At 36.2% G+C, this 24,598-nt stretch overlaps 1 protein-coding gene across 1 annotated transcript; it reads left to right on the top strand.

Moving 5' to 3' along the window:
• Positions 1-2,258: 2,258 nt before the first annotated feature.
• On the top strand, positions 2,259-6,718 carry LOC125225184 (uncharacterized protein K02A2.6-like). The gene is made up of 2 exons (XM_048128770.1): positions 2,259-2,482; positions 3,676-6,718. Exon 2 carries the CDS (start codon positions 3,704-3,706, stop codon positions 6,716-6,718), a length of 3,015 nt encoding a protein of 1,004 aa, XP_047984727.1. The 5' UTR covers positions 2,259-2,482; positions 3,676-3,703.
• The last annotated feature ends 17,880 nt before the right edge of the window (positions 6,719-24,598 follow it).

Raw genomic sequence — 24,598 nt, 5'->3', positions numbered from 1 at the left:
TTCTACGACACCCACGGGAAGAAAGGGGGTGGTGAAATTATTAACCCGTCACCACACAGGCAAGCTAAACACACACAGGTAAGCTAGCGAAGCTAAGTTACTTGTTAACTTACTTAAGCCTTTTAAATAGGTAGTTAAGTTATGTCCACAATTTTGCAGAAAAGCTAAGTAGCTCTTAAATATCAAGCAACTTTTAGTCGTTGTCTTTGCCCCGAATGTTCTCATTATCATGTTGAACAATGTCTTAAATCAAAACTCGGTCGTGAGCGGCGGGAACTCCCCATTGGTTAGTAACTTGCACAAAGAGGATGGGGTTAAACGTTACGTAAGATCGGAACTAATCTGTTCAAATTGTACTTATTATAGCTAAAAAGTTGCGTCATATCAATATATTTTTATTTATTTATTTAATCGTATGGGACATTATATTTAGAATTAATATTATATTTAAAAACAATTTTGAGTATGATTTCATTGAAACAGTCGGTTCGGTCCTTGTTTGTTTATTTTCTTTCTGACTCTTGGAGACCATAAATATACATCTCCAAGAAAAAAAAGTAGATTAAGTATACATATATTTTTTTCTTTAGTTGAGACATCAAGAGTCTTTTACAACTCTAAAGTTGTTTTAGTTATCTTTTATTTCTATCCCTTCTTTGTTTTTCTTCATCATGTATAATTTTTCTTTTTTTTAGATGTTCTATACATCTCTAACATCTCTTATTAATCATAGTAGCTTTGTACTTTGTATAATTTATTGAAATTATTTTCCATAGAGTACCTAAGTCTATATTTTTTGATGAATACTTTTGCATGTTAAATTGTATCTTGTTTTTTTAATGCATGTTAATTATAAGATGTAATATTTTAAAAAGAAGTGGCCCGTCGAGTTGCCGGTCCCATAGTGGATACCCCCTCCCCCCCGTATATATTTCATTTCATTTCAATCAAACTGTAATTACTCCTTGAGGTTGCTAAAGCTAGGCAACCAAGTTCCGTGTCACAATTTTCAGATCTTCAGCAGGCCCGTGGGTGCAGTAGACAGCGTTGGAAGATTTTTATGATATGATAATATGTTCAAGTTTAATCAGGTAAGTTAGGTTATTAATAATTATTATTTTCTCAAACAGTTGTGACTGTATGTCTGTCTACACTCTGACTCCTTCTTCTTCAACCTAACGTTTTCCCGGCCTAGCGCCAGGCTCCGCATATAGTTGGTTGTTGTGATTAGCTGCGATACAGTTCATATATATATTTGAGCATAATGCTTCCCGTAATTTCACTTTCATTAAAAATAATCAGGATAAAAATCATCTGTAATTCGTTTTCTATTTTGTAAAAATAAAAATAATATTAGTAATTGCAAGTAAAAATGTAACCATATTCAAAATAAATAATTTAACTAACATAAATTTCTGTATTTTCTTTCTTTTGTATACTTTGAAGTCTATTCAGCAATATCATACAATAATGAACTTATAAAGTTATATTCATATTAAAGATAAAATGAACCTTAATTACCAACAGTTTTTCTAATTAGTAAAATGTAACCTGCTACGGAAACACTACAAGAGCGCTTGCTTTGCCTCGGTGACAACAGCCTCCGGCAAACAGTGCCCGGCGATAAAGGGCGCCTCGCAATGCCTTTGCCAACACCGCCCGTGTACATTAAGAAAAATGCCGGTTGCATTTTTCAATACAATTTCATAGAAACATAAAACGTTACACAGGGAAGCCTTTATACTGCTGTGTCACTTTCCACTAAAAAAAAAACTTTTCTAGAAAGAAAGAGATTTAAGTCTCAGAAGCGGCGTCTTTTATAAAACTGGTGTATAGCAACACAATCAACTGATTATTTAAAAGATTTGACGTTTCATAAAAACGTTTGATTTTTGTCCGTTGTACAAATGAATTAGCACAATATATATAAAAAAACGAACCTAAATTGTAAAGAAACAAACAATTTTTATTAAATGTAATCTGCTACGGAATCACTAAAAGAGCGCTCGCCTTGCCTCGATGACACCGGCCTCTGGCAAACGGTGCCCGGCGCCCGGCGATAAAGGGCGCCCCTCGCAGCGCCTTTGCCAACAACGCCCGTGTACATTACAAAAGAAAAATGCAGTCGCAATACACTTTCATAAAAACATAAAACCTTACTCTAAGCGGGGAAGTCTTTGTACCTACTGCTGCTGCTTTGTCACTTTCCAGGAATCGAGCTAAATACGTAGGTACCTGTAGTGTATGCTAAGCTTAAATAGCATACTGAACACTATCTCGTGTGTCTATTGCATTAGCGGCAAAGCCGTGGAAAGTATCTGTCACTTACGCTCTGTCTATGGTATGATGGCCGTGGGCTGGACGACGGAGAACGGAGTGAGGATACATGGTATGCGAGGGCATTGCCGAGCCAGTGTGGATTGTAGGAGTAAATTAAATAACTAGTGATTAAGCAATCACTACAAGTGGCGACGAGAAAAAGGTAAGTGTTTTACTAAAATCTCAAGTAAGAGAATTACCAACACCGGGTACAAAAACAAAATGGAGGTCATGATTTTATTCCGAAATGAAACTTTTTCTATATTTAGCACTGTTGCGTGATGCGTCCACAAGGAACAATATTTTTACAACATAATTGTTCGTTCTGTCAGTATATTCCATCATCTAAACGGACTTTTCAAGGTGAAATATGTTACCCGGTTTGTACAGATTGGTACATAAACAAAGCAGGGAACTGGACAGCGTAAACAATCACAGATAACGTTATCTATACTTAAATGGCGGCAGGCCTATTAGATTGCACTGTTAGGGGCGTTGGGATCATGAATTTATTCTCACTATAAAGCAATAAGTTGTATTCGCGTATTTACTCCACAGTGATGAATATCATTAGGTACAAAATGGCTACCGGTTTGTTGGGAATATATTAATATAATTTAATGTAAATTTCACCTTTTATAAATATAATATTTTATACAGTAGACTCATAAGGCATTTCCATTAAAATCCAATATGACAAAAGCCTTAGTGAAACTCAAGTACTTACTATATAATGTCATAGTCATAGTGGGTAAACTGCACAGAACTTGCCATGTTAAAATAATGTAATTAGGATGATATAGTATCGGCTGCAGCCACAAACTACTAAGAAGATACTACGCTGCAGCACACATTGTGATTATATAAAGAACAATACTTTCTTTGACTTGACAACAGTTATCAGTGAACAGTACAAGATACTCGGTTAAAAATTAAACTTAAATGTCTTCTATTAAAACTGGGTTGACACACCATCCATTAAATTGGAAAATGTCTGGGTGTGACACACCATCCATTAAATTGGAAGATACCTGGGTTTGACACACCGTCCATTAAATTGGAAAATGTCTGGGTTTGACACACCGTCCATTCAATTGGAAAATGTCGGGGTTGACACACCGTCCATTAAATTGGAAAATGTCTGGGTTTGACACACCGTCCATTCAATTGGAAAATGTCTGGGTTTGACACACCGTCCATTCAATTGGAAAATGTCTGGGTTGACACACCGTCCATTCAATTGGAAAATGTCTGGGTTGACACACCGTCCATTCAATTGGAAAATGTCTGGGTTGACACACCGTCCATTAAATTGGAAAACGGTCAGATAATTCACCAACTAATTTGATATTTCAGGTTACATCAAGGGTGTTACATAACTGCTATGAGCTCACAACCATTACTAACCCTGGAGGGGTTAGATTTGGAGGGCGATCGAAGTTCCATTGGCAGCAAATGGGAAAAATGGAAGAGGTCATTGTCTATCTACCTGGATGCGGCAGAAATAACAAAAGATGTGAAGAAACGAGCAACATTACTGCACTTCGGAGGGACAAGTCTTCAAGATATATTCTACAACTTACCTGGTGCAAACGTCACAGCTGCAGAGAATGTTGATGTATATAAGACAGCAGTAGAAAAACTTGATGAATACTTTCTTCCGAAGTGTAATCGAGTTTTTGAGCGTCACATGTTCAGAGTAATTAAACAAGAAGATAATGAAAAGTTCGAAAGTTTCCTGGTACGACTCCGGAAGCAAGCTGAAAAATGTAGTTTTGATAAGACAGAAGATCACTTGATCGACCAAATTACTGAAAAATGTCATTCAGCTGAGCTTCGAAAGAAAATTCTAACAATAGGTGACAGTATAACGCTAGAAAAAATAATAACTGAGGCTAATACATTAGAAGTTGTAAACGACCAACTACAAATATATGAAGACAAGACACAGAGTAGCCTAAATACTAAACAAGTAAACCAAGAAGAAGTTAACTCTATTTATAACAAGAATAGTACAAAAACTAAAAAGGAAGGGCCTCATGGCAAATTGAAACCTTCTTGCGTTCGGTGTGGAGGTAAAATCCATAAAGAGTACAAGGATTGTCCAGCTTCAGGGAAGACATGTCATGCTTGTGGCAAAATAGGACACTTCCGCCAACTCTGCAGATCGGCTGGTCTGAAACGGAAATTGAATAATCAATCAAGCAAGAAAGAAAATAAAAAAGCGAGAGTTGAAGTCGATTACGTATTTAACATTGACAGTGATGCTATAATCGATTGTATCCTCGGGGGAATCAAGACAGAAATGCTAGTTGATTCTGGTTGTAAACACAATCTTATTTCTCTAGAAAAGTGGGAAGTTTTGAAAAAATTAGGAGCTGTAGCAATTAATCAAACACCCAACCCAACCAAATCTCTTATGGCTTATGGCAGTCACACTCCACTCAATATCAAAGGGTCATTTGAGACTACAATGGAAGCAAATGGACGCAAAGAAAATGCAATAGTTTATGTTATTGCGAATGGCACGCAAGACTTGTTGGGCAGAGAAACGGCGACACGGTTAGGTGTTTTGAAAATTGGTGCAGATGTGAATAAAGTTGATGAAGGTGTCATATCACAATCATTTCCCAAGCTCAAAGATGTATTGGTAGAAATTCCTATAGATGAAAATGTACAACCAGTCTCACAGCCATATCGGAGAATACCTTTGCCTATCCAACAAAAAGTTGAGAGCAAGATCCAAGAGTTACTCGATCGAGATATTATTGAAGAAGTTAATGGACCTTCACGATGGGTTTCACCAATGGTGCCCATTATGAAAGAAAATGGAGATTTGCGGTTGTGTGTGGATATGCGTCGTGCTAATGCTGCAATTTTAAGAGAAAATCATCCATTACCATGTATGGATAAACTATTACCGGAAATTGGGAAAGCTAAATATTTTAGCAAACTTGATATCAAGGACGCTTTTCACCAGTTGGAATTACACCCAGATTGTAGACATATTACCACTTTTATAACAGCCAAAGGGCTCTATCGCTATAAAAGACTCATGTTTGGCATATGTTGTGCGCCAGAGATATTTCAAAAAGTACTGGAGAAACTTTTAGTTAAATGCGATGGGGTCATTAATTTCATTGATGATATTTTAGTTTTTGGGGAGGATGAACAACAACATGACATGCGTCTGGAAATGGTACTGAAAGTAATTAAGGAGAATAACATACAACTCAATGAGCAGAAGTGCATATACAAAGTGAAACAGGTGCACTTCTTGGGACATGAACTATCAAAGCATGGAGTGAAACCTTTGCCAAAGTATATGGAGAGCATCACCACCTTCAGACTTCCGATAACAATAGAAGAACTACAGAGCTTTTTAGGACTTGTGAATTATGTTAACAAGTGGTTACCCAATTTAGCCACCAGAACAGAACCTTTAAAAGAACTGTTAAGGAAAAAACTGGGGAAAAAATCTGATATCAGACCGTATTGGACAAGTGAGCAAGACAAGGCATTTACAGAGCTGAAAGATGCACTAAGTAAAATACAGACGTTGGGATTTTACGATATTAAAGATAAAACCCAAGTTATTGCTGATGCCAGCCCAGTTGGCCTTGGAGCAATTTTAATACAGACCGATTCAAATGGACCACGGATAATCGCCTACGGAAACCGGACACTGACTGACTGCGAAAGGAAATACAGTCAAACCGAGAAAGAAGCTCTTGCTCTGGTCTGGTCTGTTGAACACTTCAACATTTTCCTTTTCGGCAAGAAATTTGATCTCATCACAGATCACAAACCATTGGAAATATTGTTTGGATCAAGATCAAAGCCGTGTGCACGCATCGAGCGCTGGGTGTTGAGACTCCAATCATATGATTATAACGTGATCTATAAACCAGGAAAGGTGAATATTGCTGACCCGCTGTCTCGTCTATGCAAATTGATTGGTGCACAATCTGCAGGAGGAGACGAACACATACACCAAATTGTAGAGGAAGCCAGACCACATGCGATTTCGATGTCTGCCATTATTGAAGCTTCTATAAATGATGAAGAAATCAGAGGCGTAAAAAACGGAGTGTATGAAAAAGAGTGGCATGAGACTGTTAAAGGATATAAGATATTTGAGAACGAACTATGTTTCTATGGCGATATTTTACTTCGGGGGAACCGAATTGTCATACCTCAGAAATTACGGAAAGGAGTATTGGACGCTGCACACGAAGGCCACCCTGGGATAGTTGCTATGAAGGGCAGGCTCAGGTCCAAGGTGTGGTGGCCAAGAATCGACAAAGACGTAGAAAATTTAGTCAAGTCCTGCAAGAGTTGCACTTTAGTAGGACTGCCAAATCCTCCAACACCGCTGAAGAGACGCGAACTCCTTTAGCTCCGTGGGTTGATGTTGCGATGGATCTTCTAGGACCTTTACCTAATAATGACCACCTGCTAGTTGTAGTAGACTATTATAGCCGCTATAAAGAAGTAAAGATCTCCAGGACAATAACGAGTCACCAAATTATAAAGCTGCTCAAGGAAATTTTTAGCAGACTAGGTTACCCTGTCTCGATTACTGTTGATAATGGCCGGCAGTTTGTTAGTGAAGAGTTTCGATTGTACTGTGAAGAGTGCAATATCACCGTTCACAACACAGTACCATATTGGCCCCAGATGAACGGAGAGGTTGAACGACAAAATCGTGATATATTGAAACGCCTCAAAATTAGCCATCTAGAAAAAAGGATATTAAAGAAAGTCTGATGGAGTATCTTATAATGTATAACAGTACACCCCACTCGACTACAGGGAAATCACCATCAGAGCTGTTTTTCAGAAGGCAAAATAGAGACAAAATTCCATCAATTGACCGAATTGAAGGTACTGATGTCGACCTGGATGTGCGTGAGCGAGATAAAATACAGAAAGAAAAGGGGAAAGAATATGCAGACAGAAGGAGAGGCGCTAGTGAGCCTAATCTAGCAGAAGGAGATAAAGTGTATGTCAAGAATATGGATAAAGGAAATAAGCTCTGTCCAAACTACAATCCAACACCTCATACGGTACAGAGTGCTAATAGAGGAGATGTGTCAGTAAAGAATGATCTAACGGGTCAAGTTCTGAGAAGAAATGTGGTTCACCTGAAAAGAGTAGAAGGACAGTGGGAAGCTGTTCAACAGGAAGATCAGGGAGAAGGCGCCGACGAGGCAAACAGTGATGAGCAAATGTAGCTTGTTTTAAATGTTGTTAATTAATACTTAATTTCTTGATTTAACTATACTGAATATGTAAAAGGCACTGACTGAGTATTATCTGTAAGACTGATTATAGATGAGTAAAATATATTTGTTGATTTTGAAACACTTGTTGTTATTAATCTAATTTAACTTCAAGGGAGGGATGTAGTGTATGCTAAGCTTAAATAGCATACTGAACACTATCTCGTGTGTCTATTGCATTAGCGGCAAAGCCGTGGAAAGTATCTGTCACTTACGCTCTGTCTATGGTATGATGGCCGTGGGCTGGACGACGGAGAACGGAGTGAGGATACATGGTATGCGAGGGCATTGCCGAGCCAGTGTGGATTGTAGGAGTAAATTAAATAACTAGTGATTAAGCAATCACTACAGTACCTAAAGAGAAATAGTTTTAAATTCCAGAAACGAGCAAAGTTTTATTTTATTTTTTATTTTTTTTATTTGGGGCATCAACAGCAATACAAGAAAGAAATTTATAGCTATAGGGATTTTTTTTATTATTTCTTTAAACCTTATTTTACAACATACAAAAATAATAATGTAAAATCGCTGTCAATAGAAATTATCAACAATGTAAACAAACTATTAGATAAAATATCAAAATTCTAGCACAAGTTTATTGTTTTAAAGGTTGAGGATCATGATGTGATATGAATTGATTTGGTTTTGTTTGGTGGTTGGATTTGGCCAATATCTGATGAGTTAGAATGGAAGTTAAAGACATTTTGACTACAAGGTTTGTTTATATTGTTCACAAATTCTATTGAGGGCGACTTTACAGAAGTTCAAGGAGAAAGAAAGATAATATTGGTCAGACCCATTCAGTTATTCTGCAGAAGTAATAACGAACAACATTGAATTTGAAGTCTATTCAGCGGGGATGGCCAAAACGAAATGAGTATTTTCTCAAGATGGTTTATTATTAATCTTATAAATATCAAGGACCTACAAACCTTAAAGAAAAGATCGTATTTAAATACCTACATAATTGCACTTTTTGCTCATTAGCCTCTGAGGTAAGTATATCATAAAAAAAAGAATTAGTGAACATTTTTGGAGTTGTTAACACAATATTATTTTTTTTGCTAAGTTTTAAGAAGTTTGACATTACCTTTTTCCTTAGCTTTTAGCCTATGGCTTCTCAGAATTCATTATAAATTTTAAGTTTATGAGTACATTAAAATTATATATTTTTTAAAGTAGGTATATTTTTTTTAAATTCAGTGTTGTGCTTGGCATAACTGCTTTGAGCGCGACTTGTTGACGTCGGAACCGCAAGCTCAACGAGGACAGGGTTGCGGTGTAGGGGAAGGTTGCTATCATTGGACCACTTAACTTCGCTGCACTACAATTTATAGATTTTATGTCAAAAAATAAAACTAGTTTGAGAAATTTTAATTCTTGACATCTATTTATGAATTACCTTATTCACAATAAAAAGTAAAGTAATACATTTCTTTGGACCAGAGTCACCTTCATTGAACCACAAAGTCGCCATCAATGGACTTAGGAAATTTAGACCAATGGTCCAATCAAGGAAACTTATGGAAATCGACAAAAAATAAATTTATGAAATATTTTTTATTCAAAGTTTACAATTTAAAAAATATATATAATTATTTTCATATATATACTAGTTTTTTCTTACGTATTGTCTTTTTGCGTACGGGTGAACTATTACATAATTCTAAAAAAGTGTCCATGATTGGACCGGTCCGATGATAAAACCCACAGGTGGTCCATTGATAGCAACTAGGTATAAAAATATTAAAACATAGAGAAAACAAATAGCTGGAAACTGTTGTCTTAAATTTGTTCATTAATAAATGTTTAAGCATTATACGTCAACACACGAATTCAACTGCAAACGTATTTATACTTTCGTGATTTTATTCCTTCACGTAATTTAACTCAATAGCGCTCGAAACACACTTGGACGCGTCACTTTTTTCCGGGAAGCGAGGCGCTACTGAGGTTAAGGGGTGACCCAAGGTGAGGCCTAACGTCACCTTGTACCTTACTGCACCATAAGATTACATTTGGTCTAGCACGATTAGATTTTGAAATATTTAAGTGGTCCACTCAAGGCGCTGGTCCAATGATCGCAACCTTCCCCTAACACTATTTATAAGCGGTATTGAAGCCGAGATGTAATTATAAAAAATGAAAATAAATTACCTATATTGTTAACATTTATCATAAAACTAAAAAACTTATAAGAGATATTTGCCGTTAAACATTTTACACCGTCTCATTAAGATGCTTCGCGTCAGTAACGACGCTTAAGCAGATATATTCGCTTGAGCAGACTTTTAAAAGTATCACAACAGAGAAAAATAAATTACAATTTACGGCCCAAAAAGTTATAATGACATGATTACAAATCCACGAAGCCGAACAAGATTTACGCGAAGTTTTAACACCCGCGTCTCCCAGCTATCGGAAAAATCTTTATTGGCTTATCCAGTACTTCGTTGTTTAGAAAACCTTAATCTTGTGAGAGGTGGCTATCTCGCTTGCGCAGGTGAGGGGATTATGGGATGTTGATAAAAGTTTTCATTCACTGCGCAATGCAGTAGCTAAGTCCACAAAGTCTACTTACCTCCGCAGCTCGTCTAAACGTTCAAACAATGAACCGTCTTCGACGGCTTTTATTATTTCTATTTTAACGACGTAATTAAAAATACTCAGTGTACTGAAGTAGTATCTTTAATAAGCTAAATAGCACTAGACCGTACTCATAGTGTTGTGTTCCTGCCGGTGAGTAAGGCTGCCAGAGCTCAACGAGGGTGCGGTGTACTGATGACGGGAGGACTTACGGAACTGACTTATTCCGTCTATTGTCCTTTGAGTCGTCGGCAACCCTCCTTGGAACTTGTACACTCCTTTTTGCTGTGTATTTAACACAGCAAAAGGGAATGTACAAGTTTCTAATGGGGTGGCAACGCGCATGTGAGACTCTTTGAGTTGCAGGCGTCCATAGGTTACGGTGACCGCTTTCCATCAGGCGGGCCGTACGCTTAATAATAGTAGTCATTTAGCAATCGTTTGCGCATATCAGCAAATCATAGTTATTTAAATTAACTGAAAAAATAATTTTCCGAAATCCCAACATTCAATGTAACGCGTGCACTTTTTAATTGTCATTACTCACATCGCTCATACTTATTTATGAGCTGTCATTGCCCTCACTTGACAAGTTTAGTGTGTGTGCTGTACCTACATTGCCGGCAATAAATTTTTTGTTAGAAAATTTATATAGTATTTTTTAGGGTTCCGTAGTCAACTAGGAACCCTTATAGTTTCGCCATGTCTGTCTGTCCGTCCGTCCGTCCGTCCGTCCGTCCGTCCGTCCGTCCGTCCGTCCGTCCGTCCGTCCGTCCGCGGATAATCTCAGTAACCGTAAGCACTAGAAAGCTGAAATTTGGTACCAATATGTATATCAATCACGCCAACAAAGTGCAAAAATAAAAAATGGAAAAAAATGTTTTATTAGGGTACCCCCCCTACATGTAAAGTGGGGGCTGATATTTTTTTTTATTCCAACCCCAACGTGTGATATATTGTTGGATAGGTATTCAAAAATGAATAAGGGTTTCCTAAGATAGTTTTTTGATAATATTAATATTTTCGGAAATAATCGCTCCTAAAGGAAAAAAAAGTGCGTCCCCCCCCCTCTAACTTTTGAACCATATGTTTAAAAAATATGAAAAAAATCACAAAAGTAGAACTTTATAAAGACTTTCTAGGAAAATTATTTTGAACTTGATAGGTTCAGTAGTTTTTGAGAAAAATACTGAAAACTACGGAACCCTACACTGAGCGTGGCCCGACACGCTCTTGGCCGGTTTTTTTAAAATTATTAATAGGCTACTTGACCCTTTTTAGGGTTCCGTAGTCAACTAGGAACCCTTATAGTTTCGCCATGTCTGTCTGTCCGTCCGTCCGTCCGTCCGTCCGTCCGTCCGTCCGTCCGTCCGTCCGTCCGTCCGTCCGTCCGTCCGTCCGTCCGTCCGCGGATAATCTCAGTAACCGTTAGCACTAGAAAGCTGAAATTTGGTACCAATATGTACATCAATCACGCCAACAAAGTGCAAAAATAAAAAATGGAAGAAAATGTTTTATTAGGGTACCCCCCCTACATGTAAAGTGGGGGCTGATATTTTTTTTCATTCCAACCCCAACGTGTGATATATTGTTGGATAGGTATTTAAAAATGAATAAAGGTTTACTAAGATCGTTTTTTGATAATATGAATAGTTTTGGAAATAATCGCTCCTAAAGGAAAAAAAAGTGCGTCCCCCCCCCTCTAACTTTTGAACCATATGTTTAAAAAATATGAAAAAAATCACAAAAGTAGAACTTTATAAAGACTTTCTAGGAAAATTGTTTTGAACTTGATAGGTTCAGTAGTTTTTGAGAAAAATACGGAAAACTACGGAACCCTACACTGAGCGTGGCCCGACACGCTCTTGGCCGGTTTTTTAAAGTCTATCTTATATTATTAATTACTGTCCAATTAACCGAAAAAAATACTACCATGCATATTTTATTACGACTTGAAAACAGCAAAAAAACATTTATAAAGTTTACTTTCACTTTATCAGGCAAAAACAACATTAGCCATGTTAATCTATAGATTGTCTGTGCATGACGTAAATCGAATTGAACACAAAATTTTCTAACATTTAAGTATGAGGCATAAAGTTCATCATGTCATTTATTGACGCGAGATGAATTTAAGTTAGATTCTATGACGTTCCTACATGTCTGACAGCGTTTTCGGTGGCCAAAGTAAAAAAAAATATTACACACATTTTTAGGGTTCCGTAGTCAACTAGGAACCCTTATAGTTTCGCCATGTCTGTCTGTCCGTCCGTCCGTCCGTCCGTCCGTCCGTCCGTCCGTCCGTCCGCAGATAATCTCAGTAACTGTTAGCACTAGAAAGCTGAAATTTGGTACCAATATGTATATCAATCACGCCAACAAAGTGCAAAAATAAAAAATGGAAAAAAATGTTTTATTAGGGTACCCCCCTTACATGTAAAGTGGGGGCTGATTTTTTTTTCATTCCAATCCCAACGTCTGATATATTGTTGGATAGGTATTAAAAAATTAATACGGGTTTACTACGATCGTTTTTTTGATAATATTAATATTTTCTGAAATAATCGCTCCTAAAGGAAAAAAAGTGCGTCCCCCCCCCCTCTAACTTTTGAACCATATGTTTAAAAAATATGAAGAAAATCACAAAAGTAGAACTTTATAAATACTTTCTAGGGAAATTATTTTGAACTTGATAGGTTCAGTAGTTTTGAGAAAAATACGGAAAACTACGGAACCCTACACTGAGCGTGGCCCGACACGCTCTTGGCCGGTTTTTAATAGAAAATACGCAGCCACTTTTAATACCCAAAATCTATGAACATTGGTTTCTTATGTCAAATACTACAGGAAACAATCATTTCTTGTGCCAAATTCGATAAGTGTCTAGTAGCCTATTAAAGGGCGTGGTTGAGTTAAACAACTATGTAAGATCACGACCCTTTAAAAAAAGCCCACTTGTTGGTAGCACACTGTATTATGTAGGGTACAATAACTACAAAAATGCCCTTGTGCCAAACATGAAAAATATCTCATTAAGCACCATTTTGCGTCTCATTTAAGTTTGCTTTTTTTAACGTTGTTCGCTTCGTATATTGTTCTTTGTGATTTTTCTCTCTGATTTTCACACAATAACGAATGACCAAGCGACGAATACTCGTATTCTCCCCACCGTTTTTGAACAAAAATAGCATCTCTATGACTTAGACGGGCTTACTGAAACATTTTATTGTGTTACAAATTGTTTGGTCTGTTTCAATTTCAAGAATCCGAAGGACTTTGAAGTGAGTGCCATTTTACTTGTTTCGTGACTTTTTACTATATAAATTGCTCAGGCTTTTGTAAATTAAATGTGCTAGCAATAAGAATAAATTATAAATATCGTATGAGAGTCTTGAATGATTCATAGTTATTTTCATTAGACTTAGGGCCGGATGCATCAAACCGTCTGTTACCGTTAAAGCGTTCGTTAAATTTTATTGCATGGGAAGTTCCATAAGCATCTGCTGAAGTGCTGAGTGACGATGATGTGTCTGTCAAATGTGGTTGATGCAACTGGCCCTTACCTACTCGTAAGATATTGACCGGTATATAAGGTGCTAACAAATTAGTCACGGATATTTTAAGGGACGTTAATTAACATCAAAACAATGAACTTTCACTAGAAATTACTGAAAAAATCATGATTTTTTTTGTTTTCATACCCTTAACAAAAAAAAAATTAATTTATTTTCTAAATAATCATCCTCTGTAATGTAATTGCCTGTCAGGATGTTTAACAGTGTCTCTCATGTCACGTTAACGATGTCTAGAGAGGTCTCATTTAATAATTTTATTAACGGGGTGTTTAACATAGCATAATATGCGTCGCTGCGCGTGCAAAATTCGCTATGTGATTTTTAGCGATTTTTCGTTTTCAATACCATTTTAAACCTTATTTCTAAATACATATGCTCCAAAAACAGCGTCGAGCTCATTTCAGTATTACAGGTTTTATCAAAAGTAGATATGTGACGCCCATACATTGAATGTTCTTCCTATAATCGCTAACTGCAATAAATCACATAACTACATTATCTTCTTATAACAGCAGTTTTGGAATTGCGCCTGCTATGTGAATTATGACACATAGCTATATTTTCGGAAATATTGTATAAAAAGATGTGTTAGATGTTTGTGCCCGATTTGTACAATCTCAAACATAGCGATAATTTTGTACTATTTGTAGAAATCGTGAATGTTTCCAGATCGTGTGTTTTGCGTCACATAGCAGGCTTTTCTTATAAAAATCTAGCCTACTCTCTTAAAACTTGATTAAATGGGTGTATGGTAGGTGGGTTTGTCGTCAAGTATAACCTCTATAAATGAAACAGAGAGTGTAGTTTCCCTTTTTATTGAGACTATGTCTGAAAGTACTCACTCTGACCGAATAGTTATTTTTTAATATTTGTTAAAAATAAATCATTTCAAATTGATTTTTAAGATTAACTGTCAGAAATTTATTAGTGTTGAGTATACTGACAAATTTCGTATAGGGTTCAGTGTGTGTAAACGTACTTATATTACAAAATATTGAAATAAGATAAATTTATCCTAAGTTATTTAACATTGCCTTGAAGTGGTAAGACATCGTTTTGTATGAAATTTTGTGTGATAAGATCTATATATCCTTTCTGGAAATATTTTAAAATAAATTAATGAAAATGAAATGATATTGTCTTCGGTTACCGCGATAGTTACTCATGAAATAAAACTATGGAAACGGATTAAATCGCGTATAATGAATTTAAAATACATCCCGACGTTTCGAACTCTTTACAGCGTTCGTGGTCAACGGGTGACTGAGGAAAAATTAAAATGTGCAAAAGCTACCCACTTACAAGAAATATTAACGAACCATGACCACAAATAATACAGATTTCTAAGGCAGGTTCACACACTATTAATAAAGCTAGTTATACAATATTCAAAAAATTTTACCATTACTCTGTTAAAAAATAATTAACCAATTAATCTACACAAAATTGACAAAGAAACAAACTGCAAATGTCCAACACCATACTGAGGAAATCAAAATTAATAGGGTACTTCCGGTTGACCTAAACTATGAAATTTGGAAAATAAATCGTATTACACCATACATCAGTACATGATTATTAATATAGTTGTGAGAAAAAAAATAGTAAAATGTACACGTAACCTTCGGTGTTCGAGCCAGACTAGCATTATCCGGTTTTTTCAAGTTAAACATGCATAATGAAAACTTATTCAATACATAAATGTTTACATAATACCGCATTGAGCAACTTTGTAACTGAAATAACCACCATTCATAAAAAATAATAGAATAAATACATTATTATAGTTGTAATATATTAGTAGTAATATATTAATTTAATCGAGTTTTTTATTATGGTTAGTTAATACACAATTTAAGCGTATAGTTCTAATTCGTGGTTTTTCTGAAATAATTAATTCGAAAATGAATTGATAAATTACAAATACACAACAACATAGTTAATTCAAATCATATGATTAAATAACTATGTGACGATAAAGTGCACAAATTGTATTTTGTTCCTTAAGAACAAAATCTAGTTATGTGATTGTAAGACACATACCGGTTATTTACGACTCAAATTATAATCGCTATGTAACATATTTATGAAAAAATATTTTTTTAACCTTATAATAACTAAAATATAATTTCAAGTAATTTCTTAATGTATGCAAAAGTGAAAATACTTATTCCATAAAAATATTGATTTGTTTATGTTCAATAATTTCCGAAATAAACAGTTTTTTGTGTCTCCTGTAAAGTAGGTTAAAAACACATAGCGAAATTTGCACGCGCAGCGACGATTATATTTGTTTCCTAGTTTTCTCTAAAAAACATAACAAAACCTATGATGTTTCATACATAAATATACTCCAGGAGCGGAGTACTATCAGCCGTAAAAATATCCGTGACTAATTAGTTAGCACCTTATATAGACCGTGATTACCTTTTTGTGTTTTCCGTGATAATGATGCATGTCATGTAACTGCGTCGAAATATCGGGGGCTCGACAAATATGGTAAAGTCAATTTTAATCAATGATAAATTGATAACATAGCTACCTCAATCAAATCGCTACTAACTTTATATGACAAGTTCAATTCGATTCTTGTAATCATGTTATCGCACCCAAATCAAACGGAAAGGCAGTTGAACCGTAAAGAAGTATTATCTACGCTTGAGTAACCAGCGTGGCTTCAATTTGAATCGACAGCGAGGGACGTGAGTTGATTTCAAGTTCGGGGATTGGACGGACACTGTCTCGATCAGACGATTCCGCCTCTGTTCAGGCCCCGTAGCCGAATGGCATTTCTCCGACGCCAAACGAAAGCAATACGCCGCTGGCTCTGTCGCGCCAATACGCAAGCGCGATAGAGATAGATATCTACTAGCGCTTCGTTTCGTGAGCGATTGTGCCATTCGGCTAGCCACCCGGCTATCATTGTTAGGTAGCAATTATTTGGGTTGGTACAACTGGACATAGTTCTGCGTGCGCCATATGATAATTACTTGATTTTTAACAACCCTGAGTTAAAATAATCGTTGTTTGAGTTCCTACAGAACATCTCGAGCTTAACCGTAATACTTAGGGCAGTTGCACCACAGGTCTATGAGTATGAGTATGAGTATGGAAATTCCCATACAAAAATATGAAGATGGTTTGGTGCAATCGACCCGTAATCAATCTGTAGGAATTTCCTATGTAAGATTATAATCTAACTTAAAATAATCCGTCAAATTGTGAACTGTAGGTACGTTACGATTCACAATATTTCGTTAGTTTATAATCTCGCTAGTAAGATTATAAACTAACTGTGTTTACAATTTTACGATGACATATACAGCGTGTGTATTCCGTACGGGCGAATATCTTAATAACAATTAGTATCCGACCTAAGGAGTCTAACTACATGGTTTTTATTTTGAATAAGCGAGATATTTTTTTCATACATAATAATTCAGCACGCAATGTATTACGTCCACATCAATTAGCGTACCTACCTAAACGTCATTACGACATGATGTTTATGTCATATCAAATTAAGTTGGACGGCGTACATTGCTGCTTGTTCAGATTAAAAAAAAATTACTCTTAATTAATAACACTTTTTAACAAAATGATTATCCTATACGATTCGTATGGTCAGATACTATAACTTGATATATTATTCGCCCGTATGGAATCCACACGCTGTATATATTTATTATGCAGTAGTACTACTAACAAACTGAATGTCACCGTCGTCTCCCCACTTTCGCAAAGTAAAGCGAATCATTATCTGATATTTCACGATTCATACATAAAAGCGTACTTAAGGAGTTAAGTGGAAGTGGTTATGATTGATGATGTTTTGTTTGTATAATCGATAAGTAAATATCGGCTATAAGTTGCCAGGGTACTTAGCCAAATTCACAAACGCTAAAGTATTATAATGTAATATAGGCTTTTACCCGAGAGGGGCCCACATAATTATTTATTTTAAGTTTTTTTTTTCTTGCCAATTATTTCTCATTTATGTTTTTAAGTATGTGTGGAACAAATAAAGCTTTTTTTATTTTATTTTTTTATTGTTATTTAAAGTATTATAATATCGTTATCGTAGCTATCGTAGTCTGACGACCGGTCTGGCTCAGTCGGTAGTGACCCTGTCTGCTAAGCCGCGGTCCTGGGTTCGAACCCCGGTAAGGGCATTTATTTGTGTGATGAGCACAGATATTTGTTCCTGAGTCATGGATGTTTTCTATGTATATAAGTATGTATATTGACGACCGGTCTGGCGCAGTCAGTAGTGAACCTGCCTGCTACGCCGCGGTCCCGGGTTCGAATCCCGGTAAGGGCATTTATTTGTGTGATGAGCACAGATATTTGTTCCTGAGTCATGGATGTTTTCTATGTATATAAGTATTTATATATTATATATATCGTTGTCTGAGTACCCACAACACCAGCCTTCTTGAGCTTACCGTGGGCCTCAGTCAATCTGTGTAAGAATGTCCTATAATATTTATTTATTTATTTATCTATTTAAGTATGTATGTCTCGCTAAGTTGATCTGTGTAAGGTGTCCCCAATATTTATTTATTTTATTTATCTCTATCGCTCCTCCGTATTGGCGCGACAGAGCCAGACTGCGTTTCGATCGGCGTCTAGCGTCAACGATTGTCATTTTGGCTAGGCCGGCAGGCTTTCTGAGTTAAGTTTTGCCATTTATGTTTTGTTTGTTTTGGGAGTGATAAAACTTGGGTATTCTCACTTTCTAGCTGAGTTACCGTCTCCCGCATAACGATTTAGATTACTTTTGTTACTATCTTATTGCGTTTTATCTACATCCATACATATCATAAGTTGTCTATGTATAATATGCTTAGGAGCGATAAGATTTGCTAGTACCTACATTTTGCGCAAATTTCAACCAACTTCCAAATCTTAAGGAAGGAGGTTATCAATTCGTCTTGATGATGGAGGTGGGATGAACATAAAACTCTGCGATAAAACAACATAAACTTACTGTGATTGGCATTTTTAGAACTTTCGTGGAAACAATTAAGTAGGTGTTCGGAAAGAAATGTACAACAACTCGAATGCCAAAAACATAATTATTCAATGCTAGCTTTTGCCCGCGGCTTCGCACGCGTTAGAAAGAGACAAAAGTAGCCTATGTCACTCTCCATCCCTTCAACTATCTCCGCTTAAAAAATCACGTCAATTCGTCACTCCGTTTTGCCGTGAAAGACGGACAAACAAACAGACACACATACTTTCCCATTTATAAGGCCTGACTCGTAACGGATTTGTCAAATTCAAAACTGTTTTAACGGTACCAGAGCCGGCCGAATCAAAGTATGTTTTTCTATAATGTGTTTAAAATGTATTTAAAATTTATTATTTATTAGTAAATTCATCATTCTCCATTTCTCCTCGCTCATGTTGTAAGTTTTGTTGTATGCCCTCCATCGTACATCCGACAGTGTTTTTCGACACATTCTTAGTTTTAGTCCTATCAAGGACTATCTTTTTTTAAATATTTTGGTGGCTTATGGTTGGTGTCATTTAAATGAATGAATTTCTTAGACACTCCATCCTATTCCGGTTAATAGGTGAATACTATGAGACTTCGTTAAATTAAGTTTTTTACCCGATTTGAAGAGCGTTGGCTTTAGCAGGCTGCTGGCTTCATAGCTGTGGTGGATGATATCCAGCTATTGTCAGAATAAAGTTGAAAGATCATATTATTAAATAAAATCTGCGAACAGCTTCGTTCAGCAGTTTTTGTTGTAGATTTTTTATCGAAAAGTGGTTACTTTGCTTTAAATGCTTAGTAACGGACACTGCATCGACTGAATTCCTAGTAAAGTGGATATTTGGAGACTCATCTACATTATCATTGTTTCATAGAAATCGTAAAGAAATTGCCTTTCAGATAAGGTATAATGTTGGTTGCCTGGTAGTGTTGAAAATGATTTAAATGCAAGTTTCGTCAACAGGAATCAAGTTTTTGACAGCAATTTGTCGCCGAATTATTTTCAGCGATCACTTTAATTTTATCTATCTAGTTAGTTGAGAATTGCTTTTAAACATGATTCTAACATAATAATTTTGTGAATCTGGCAATTTGAATGGTGTAATCACTATCACTACATAGTATAAAACAAAGTCACTTTTTCTGTCCCTATGTCCCTATGTCCCTATGTCCCTTTGTATGCTTAAATCTTTGAAACTACGCAACGGATTTTGATGCGGTTTTTTTTAATAGATAGAGTGATTCAAGAGGAAGGTTTATATGTATAATAACATCCATTAAATAGTGGAGAAGTACTGTTATTTTTGAGGTTTCTAATGTGATGTCGTAAATAATTACATGCGGGTAGATTATATTTATTTGTCTACCCCGAACATTTATATAAATTAATATCGGGTAGTTTTGTGTTGTTTACATGGGGTGACATTTTGCTGGGACGTCAGTCTTCCGCGACCACGGCCAGTGCAACCTGGCCGAAACGTTGGGAAAAAAGGTAAAAATAATGTTAATTAATCGCATTCGACCTGTCTGTATGTGACTTTAAATATGTGTACAAAGCGCGAGAACTTAGTGTTATCTTGATAAGGGATAGGGATAGCGATAATCGCAAATTCGTAAATAAACTTAAAAATAAACTTATGCTTGAAGCGTATTACACTGTTGACGAATTTTTCAACGACGTGCACTCTTGAACTGGTTCACTATACCAACCATTTTGAATTATAAAATTGAAATGTATCTTCGACAGCATGTTTGCATTAACTATGTAAGTTATAAGTGCCGACTGTAGACACTTAATAACAAAAAATAACAAAGAAGAATGTATTTATATGTAATTTTGTTGACATGTAAAACTATGTTTGATAAAGGAATAAATGAATGAATGAATGAATGAATGATAGGGATAGCGATAGGGATAGCGATGTCACTACATAGTATAAAACAAAGTCGCTTTCTCTGTCCCTATGTCCCTTTGTATGCTTAAATCTTTGAAACTACGCAACGGATTTTGATGCGGTTTTTTTTAATAGATAGAGTGATTCAAGAGGAAGGTTTATATGTATAATAACATCCATTAAATAGTGGAGAAGTACTGTTATTTTTGAGGTTTCTAATGTGATGTCGTAAATAATTACATGCGGGTAAATTATATTTATTTGTCTACCCCGAACATTTATATAAATTAATATCGGGTAGTTTTGTGTTGTTTACATCTCCGGTGACATTTTGCTGGGACGTCAGTCTTCCGCGACCACGGCCAGTGCAACCTGGCCGAAACGTTGGGAAAAAAGGTAAAAATAATGTTAATTAATCGCTTTCGACCTGTATGTGACTTTAAATATGTGTACAAAGCGCGAGAACTTAGTGTTATCTTGATAAGGGATAGGGATAGCGATAGGGATAGCGATAGGGATAGCGATAGCCATAGCGTTAGCGATAGCGATAGCGATAGCGATAGGGATAGAGATAGGGATACGGATAGGGATACGGATACGGATACGGAAACGGATACGGATAATATGGGTATCGTTAGAGGGATACGGATAATCGGTCGGCGGTCTCTTACAATCAAAGTGCTCTAAGACGATCGTTGTTTGCTTGCTTGAAGATTACGTTTGCGATAAGTATAAGCAAAATGTAAAAAATTGTAAGGGATAATAGAAAAAAGTACTTTTTACCCACCGATCATATAGTGTCGAAATACGGGCTATGTGGGATGTTTATAAAGGTTTCCCCAGCGTATATAGAATTACCTACGCTGTGGTCGATGTGTAATATTTCTACAATCATTGCAAGCAAAAGTATTATGTGCAATCGAAATAATCGCAGATAAATATACCAGAGAAACCTAAGGATCCAAATGAAAATCTTAATGAATACTTTTATTACGCGGGCGAAGCCGCGGGTAAAAGCTAGTGTATATATAAAGTAAGCTAGAAATTATACAAGAAAAAGCACTCTGAATTTGACAAATCCGTTACGAATCAGGCCTTAATATTAGTATGGATAATTTTATGTTTTTATGTTAAGTACGTATGTTTATAACGTTAACAATGAATTACGCCGAAAGGTATTATTACTAAGCTTAATTCAACAAACTCCGTACTGGTGCAAGTTCGCGGTTTATTTGCTAGAGCCACAGAGCGAAGTTAAAATGGAATAACGCACCACTGGGCCAGGCGGACGTGATCCGCTATTCGCGCGTGTTCAAACCCTGACTGGTGGCTGGAGCCAATCGGGATAGGGTTTGTCTACTAGGTTAGCTACTCGAAACTTTCAGCCCCATTCAAATGAATTCGACATCAAAACGATTAGCGAAATCGTTGATCTCGCTCGCGAAAATATAATAGCTATGGATGCTTACCCGTAGCTATTATATTTTCGCGAGCGAAATGCAGAACATTTAATAGTAGATTATACACCAAGGGAATAAAACACTGTTTTATGTCACGGGCGCGACATTGAATCCTGAACGTAACGAAAGGACTCCGAGTTATAGAATTCCTGAGTGCAGTGAAGGATTCAAGCGCCCAAGACAAAAACAGTTTTATTCCCGAGGTATATACTCTACTTTTCTCACCTTATGCGAGACAAGAAAAAACAGCAAATTACAATTACAAATTACAATCACTAGACATTTTCGCTATTATTCTTGAAATGGAGCTAAAAAATGATACCGCCGCAACTTGTCACAACTCGTTTCTGACAGCATTTCAACAAATGAAGATCGTGCGTCAAATGAAAATCGAGTCGGTCGCGGCTTCGGTTTTTGAAAATCGAGTTGGCCATGCCCGCCGCGGGCATTACGGCTTAACGAAATTAGACTTTATCTTCATAGCAATAAGGTGCAATTACATTATTGCGCCGTGTGTAATAATGAATTTTCATACAACATTATATCACGGTTGTTGACAAGGGATATAATGTCATGCTTTCCGTGAAGTTCTAATGACATATAATCCGACTTTGTCGAGCATGAGGTGTGAAAATGATTATTCTTTACTTTTTTTGGATATCAAAAAGCTGTTAATATAATTTAGAATTGGTCGGTATGACTGTGGATGAAAAGATTAGCAATGGTGTTAGACCTCTCCATTTGGTATTGTTTGTTTCTAAATTATTCTGTTAAACACTATTAAAATACATATGTGTTTTGTTTTACACTTACGTGACAGTCTTAGTCCACGAGACCATAATCTTGTTATCACAAACTTTATTCACCAATTCGTTCCTGAAAAAAAAAGGATTTTTTCAATAATGTATTACCTATGTAATTGATTTACATCAGCGATGTTAGGACACCGTTGCCTTAGGATTAGGCTTGGGACTTTTGGATGCTCGCTATGGTTCTGGCATCCGCAGAGTCGCCATTATGTTAAAATATTTTTTTCGAAGTCAAAGTCAAAGCCTGGAAATAAAACATGTTAGATGTCATGATCTATACGTATACCTATAACAATATGCAATTAATTTTATTACAAATCTATTACACACACCTGTCAAAGTTCACAGTTGACGCGATATGCATAATATATACTATATACGTATATACTACCTACGATTTACTTTACTATGCATCCTCTTTGATACTTGTGTTTTGTTTGACAGACGACTGACATCTATTTCAAATAAAAACACTTCAGTAATAAGTTGTCAGTTCAGATGAAATATCGTTTACGCAATTTGTAACAAAATTTTAAAATGAATAATTTTACGACTTGCGAAATTAAATCCTGGTTAGAGCCGTATCAGGAATTAAAATATGATGAAGAAAAGTCTAGTATATTTTGCTCTTTATGTGATGTTCATTTCTAAGCCGGAAAAAAAGTATTTATTGCTAACCATATTAAAAGTGTATCCCATCAAAAAAACTGTGGTGAATATAGCTTGTTGTTGGATTGGATAGAGACATTGTTGTTAGATATTTTATTTCCAGGCTTTGACTTTGACTTCGAAAAAAATTTTTTAACATAATGGCGACTCTGCGGATGACAGAACCATAGCGAGCATCCAAAAGTCCCAAGCCTACTTAGGATAAAGTATTCATAGTTTAGGTAATAGTATTTTACCCGCATCACTTCGAGAAAACTCTTAATCTAGTACACTATATACGTGCCTTTCAAACCCTGCCCCGTTTCAGCGTCAGGCACATTCTCACACAGACCAACAAGTCACGCGTGCCCCCAACTTTGTCCCGCTAACCAACTTAATTGTTGCGCACTGGACACTGGCACCATTTGTTGGGCTGTGTTGGTTGTGGGCAGCCATTACAACTGAATGACCAACATTTGCCTCAATTCCAGTTCAAATCGGTTGCTTCAAACTTTTAGGACATACGTATTACCCTTTCTATGTTACCTCAAAGTTGTTTTGAAACTCAGTTTAATTTTGCTTTCTGTTGAGGTCCTAATTTCTGAACATTTGACACTAGATATTCGAGTGTGTTCGAATTTTGAATTGAACGCAAATATTAGTGTTTATAATATGTAATCGTCTTCTCTAGTAGACCAGGTACATAGTAAACAATAGAATTCCTACTATAGAAAGGGATAAAATCTCGTTACTAATATTTGCCACCAATAAATTACTCGTACGGTCGAGTTCACAAACACCTTTACAAACCAACATTCCAAATATATATACACGACCTTATTGTCATTTTTCATAGAGACGTGTAAATATATTTTCGGCATGTTGGCTTGCAAAAATGTTTGTGAACTCAACCGTACAAGAACCTTTACTAATTGAGACCAAGTTGGCAGCAAGTCGCTAACTTCATGCTATCGATCCTCGATCAACTGACCCAAATCTTTGTGTGCTCGTCAGCCGCC

The sequence above is a fragment of the Leguminivora glycinivorella genome, chromosome 4 (assembly GCF_023078275.1).
Source record: "Leguminivora glycinivorella isolate SPB_JAAS2020 chromosome 4, LegGlyc_1.1, whole genome shotgun sequence".
Taxonomy (NCBI): Eukaryota; Metazoa; Arthropoda; class Insecta; order Lepidoptera; family Tortricidae; genus Leguminivora; species Leguminivora glycinivorella.
The sequence above is the reverse complement of the archived record's forward strand: the minus strand, read 5'-3'. Positions and strand labels throughout refer to the sequence as shown.

Bases quoted from the DNA above. Each gene is read 5' to 3' on its own strand.
- LOC125225184 (XM_048128770.1), top strand. From the start codon at position 3,704: ATGAGCTCACAACCATTACTAACCCTGGAGGGGTTAGATTTGGAGGGC.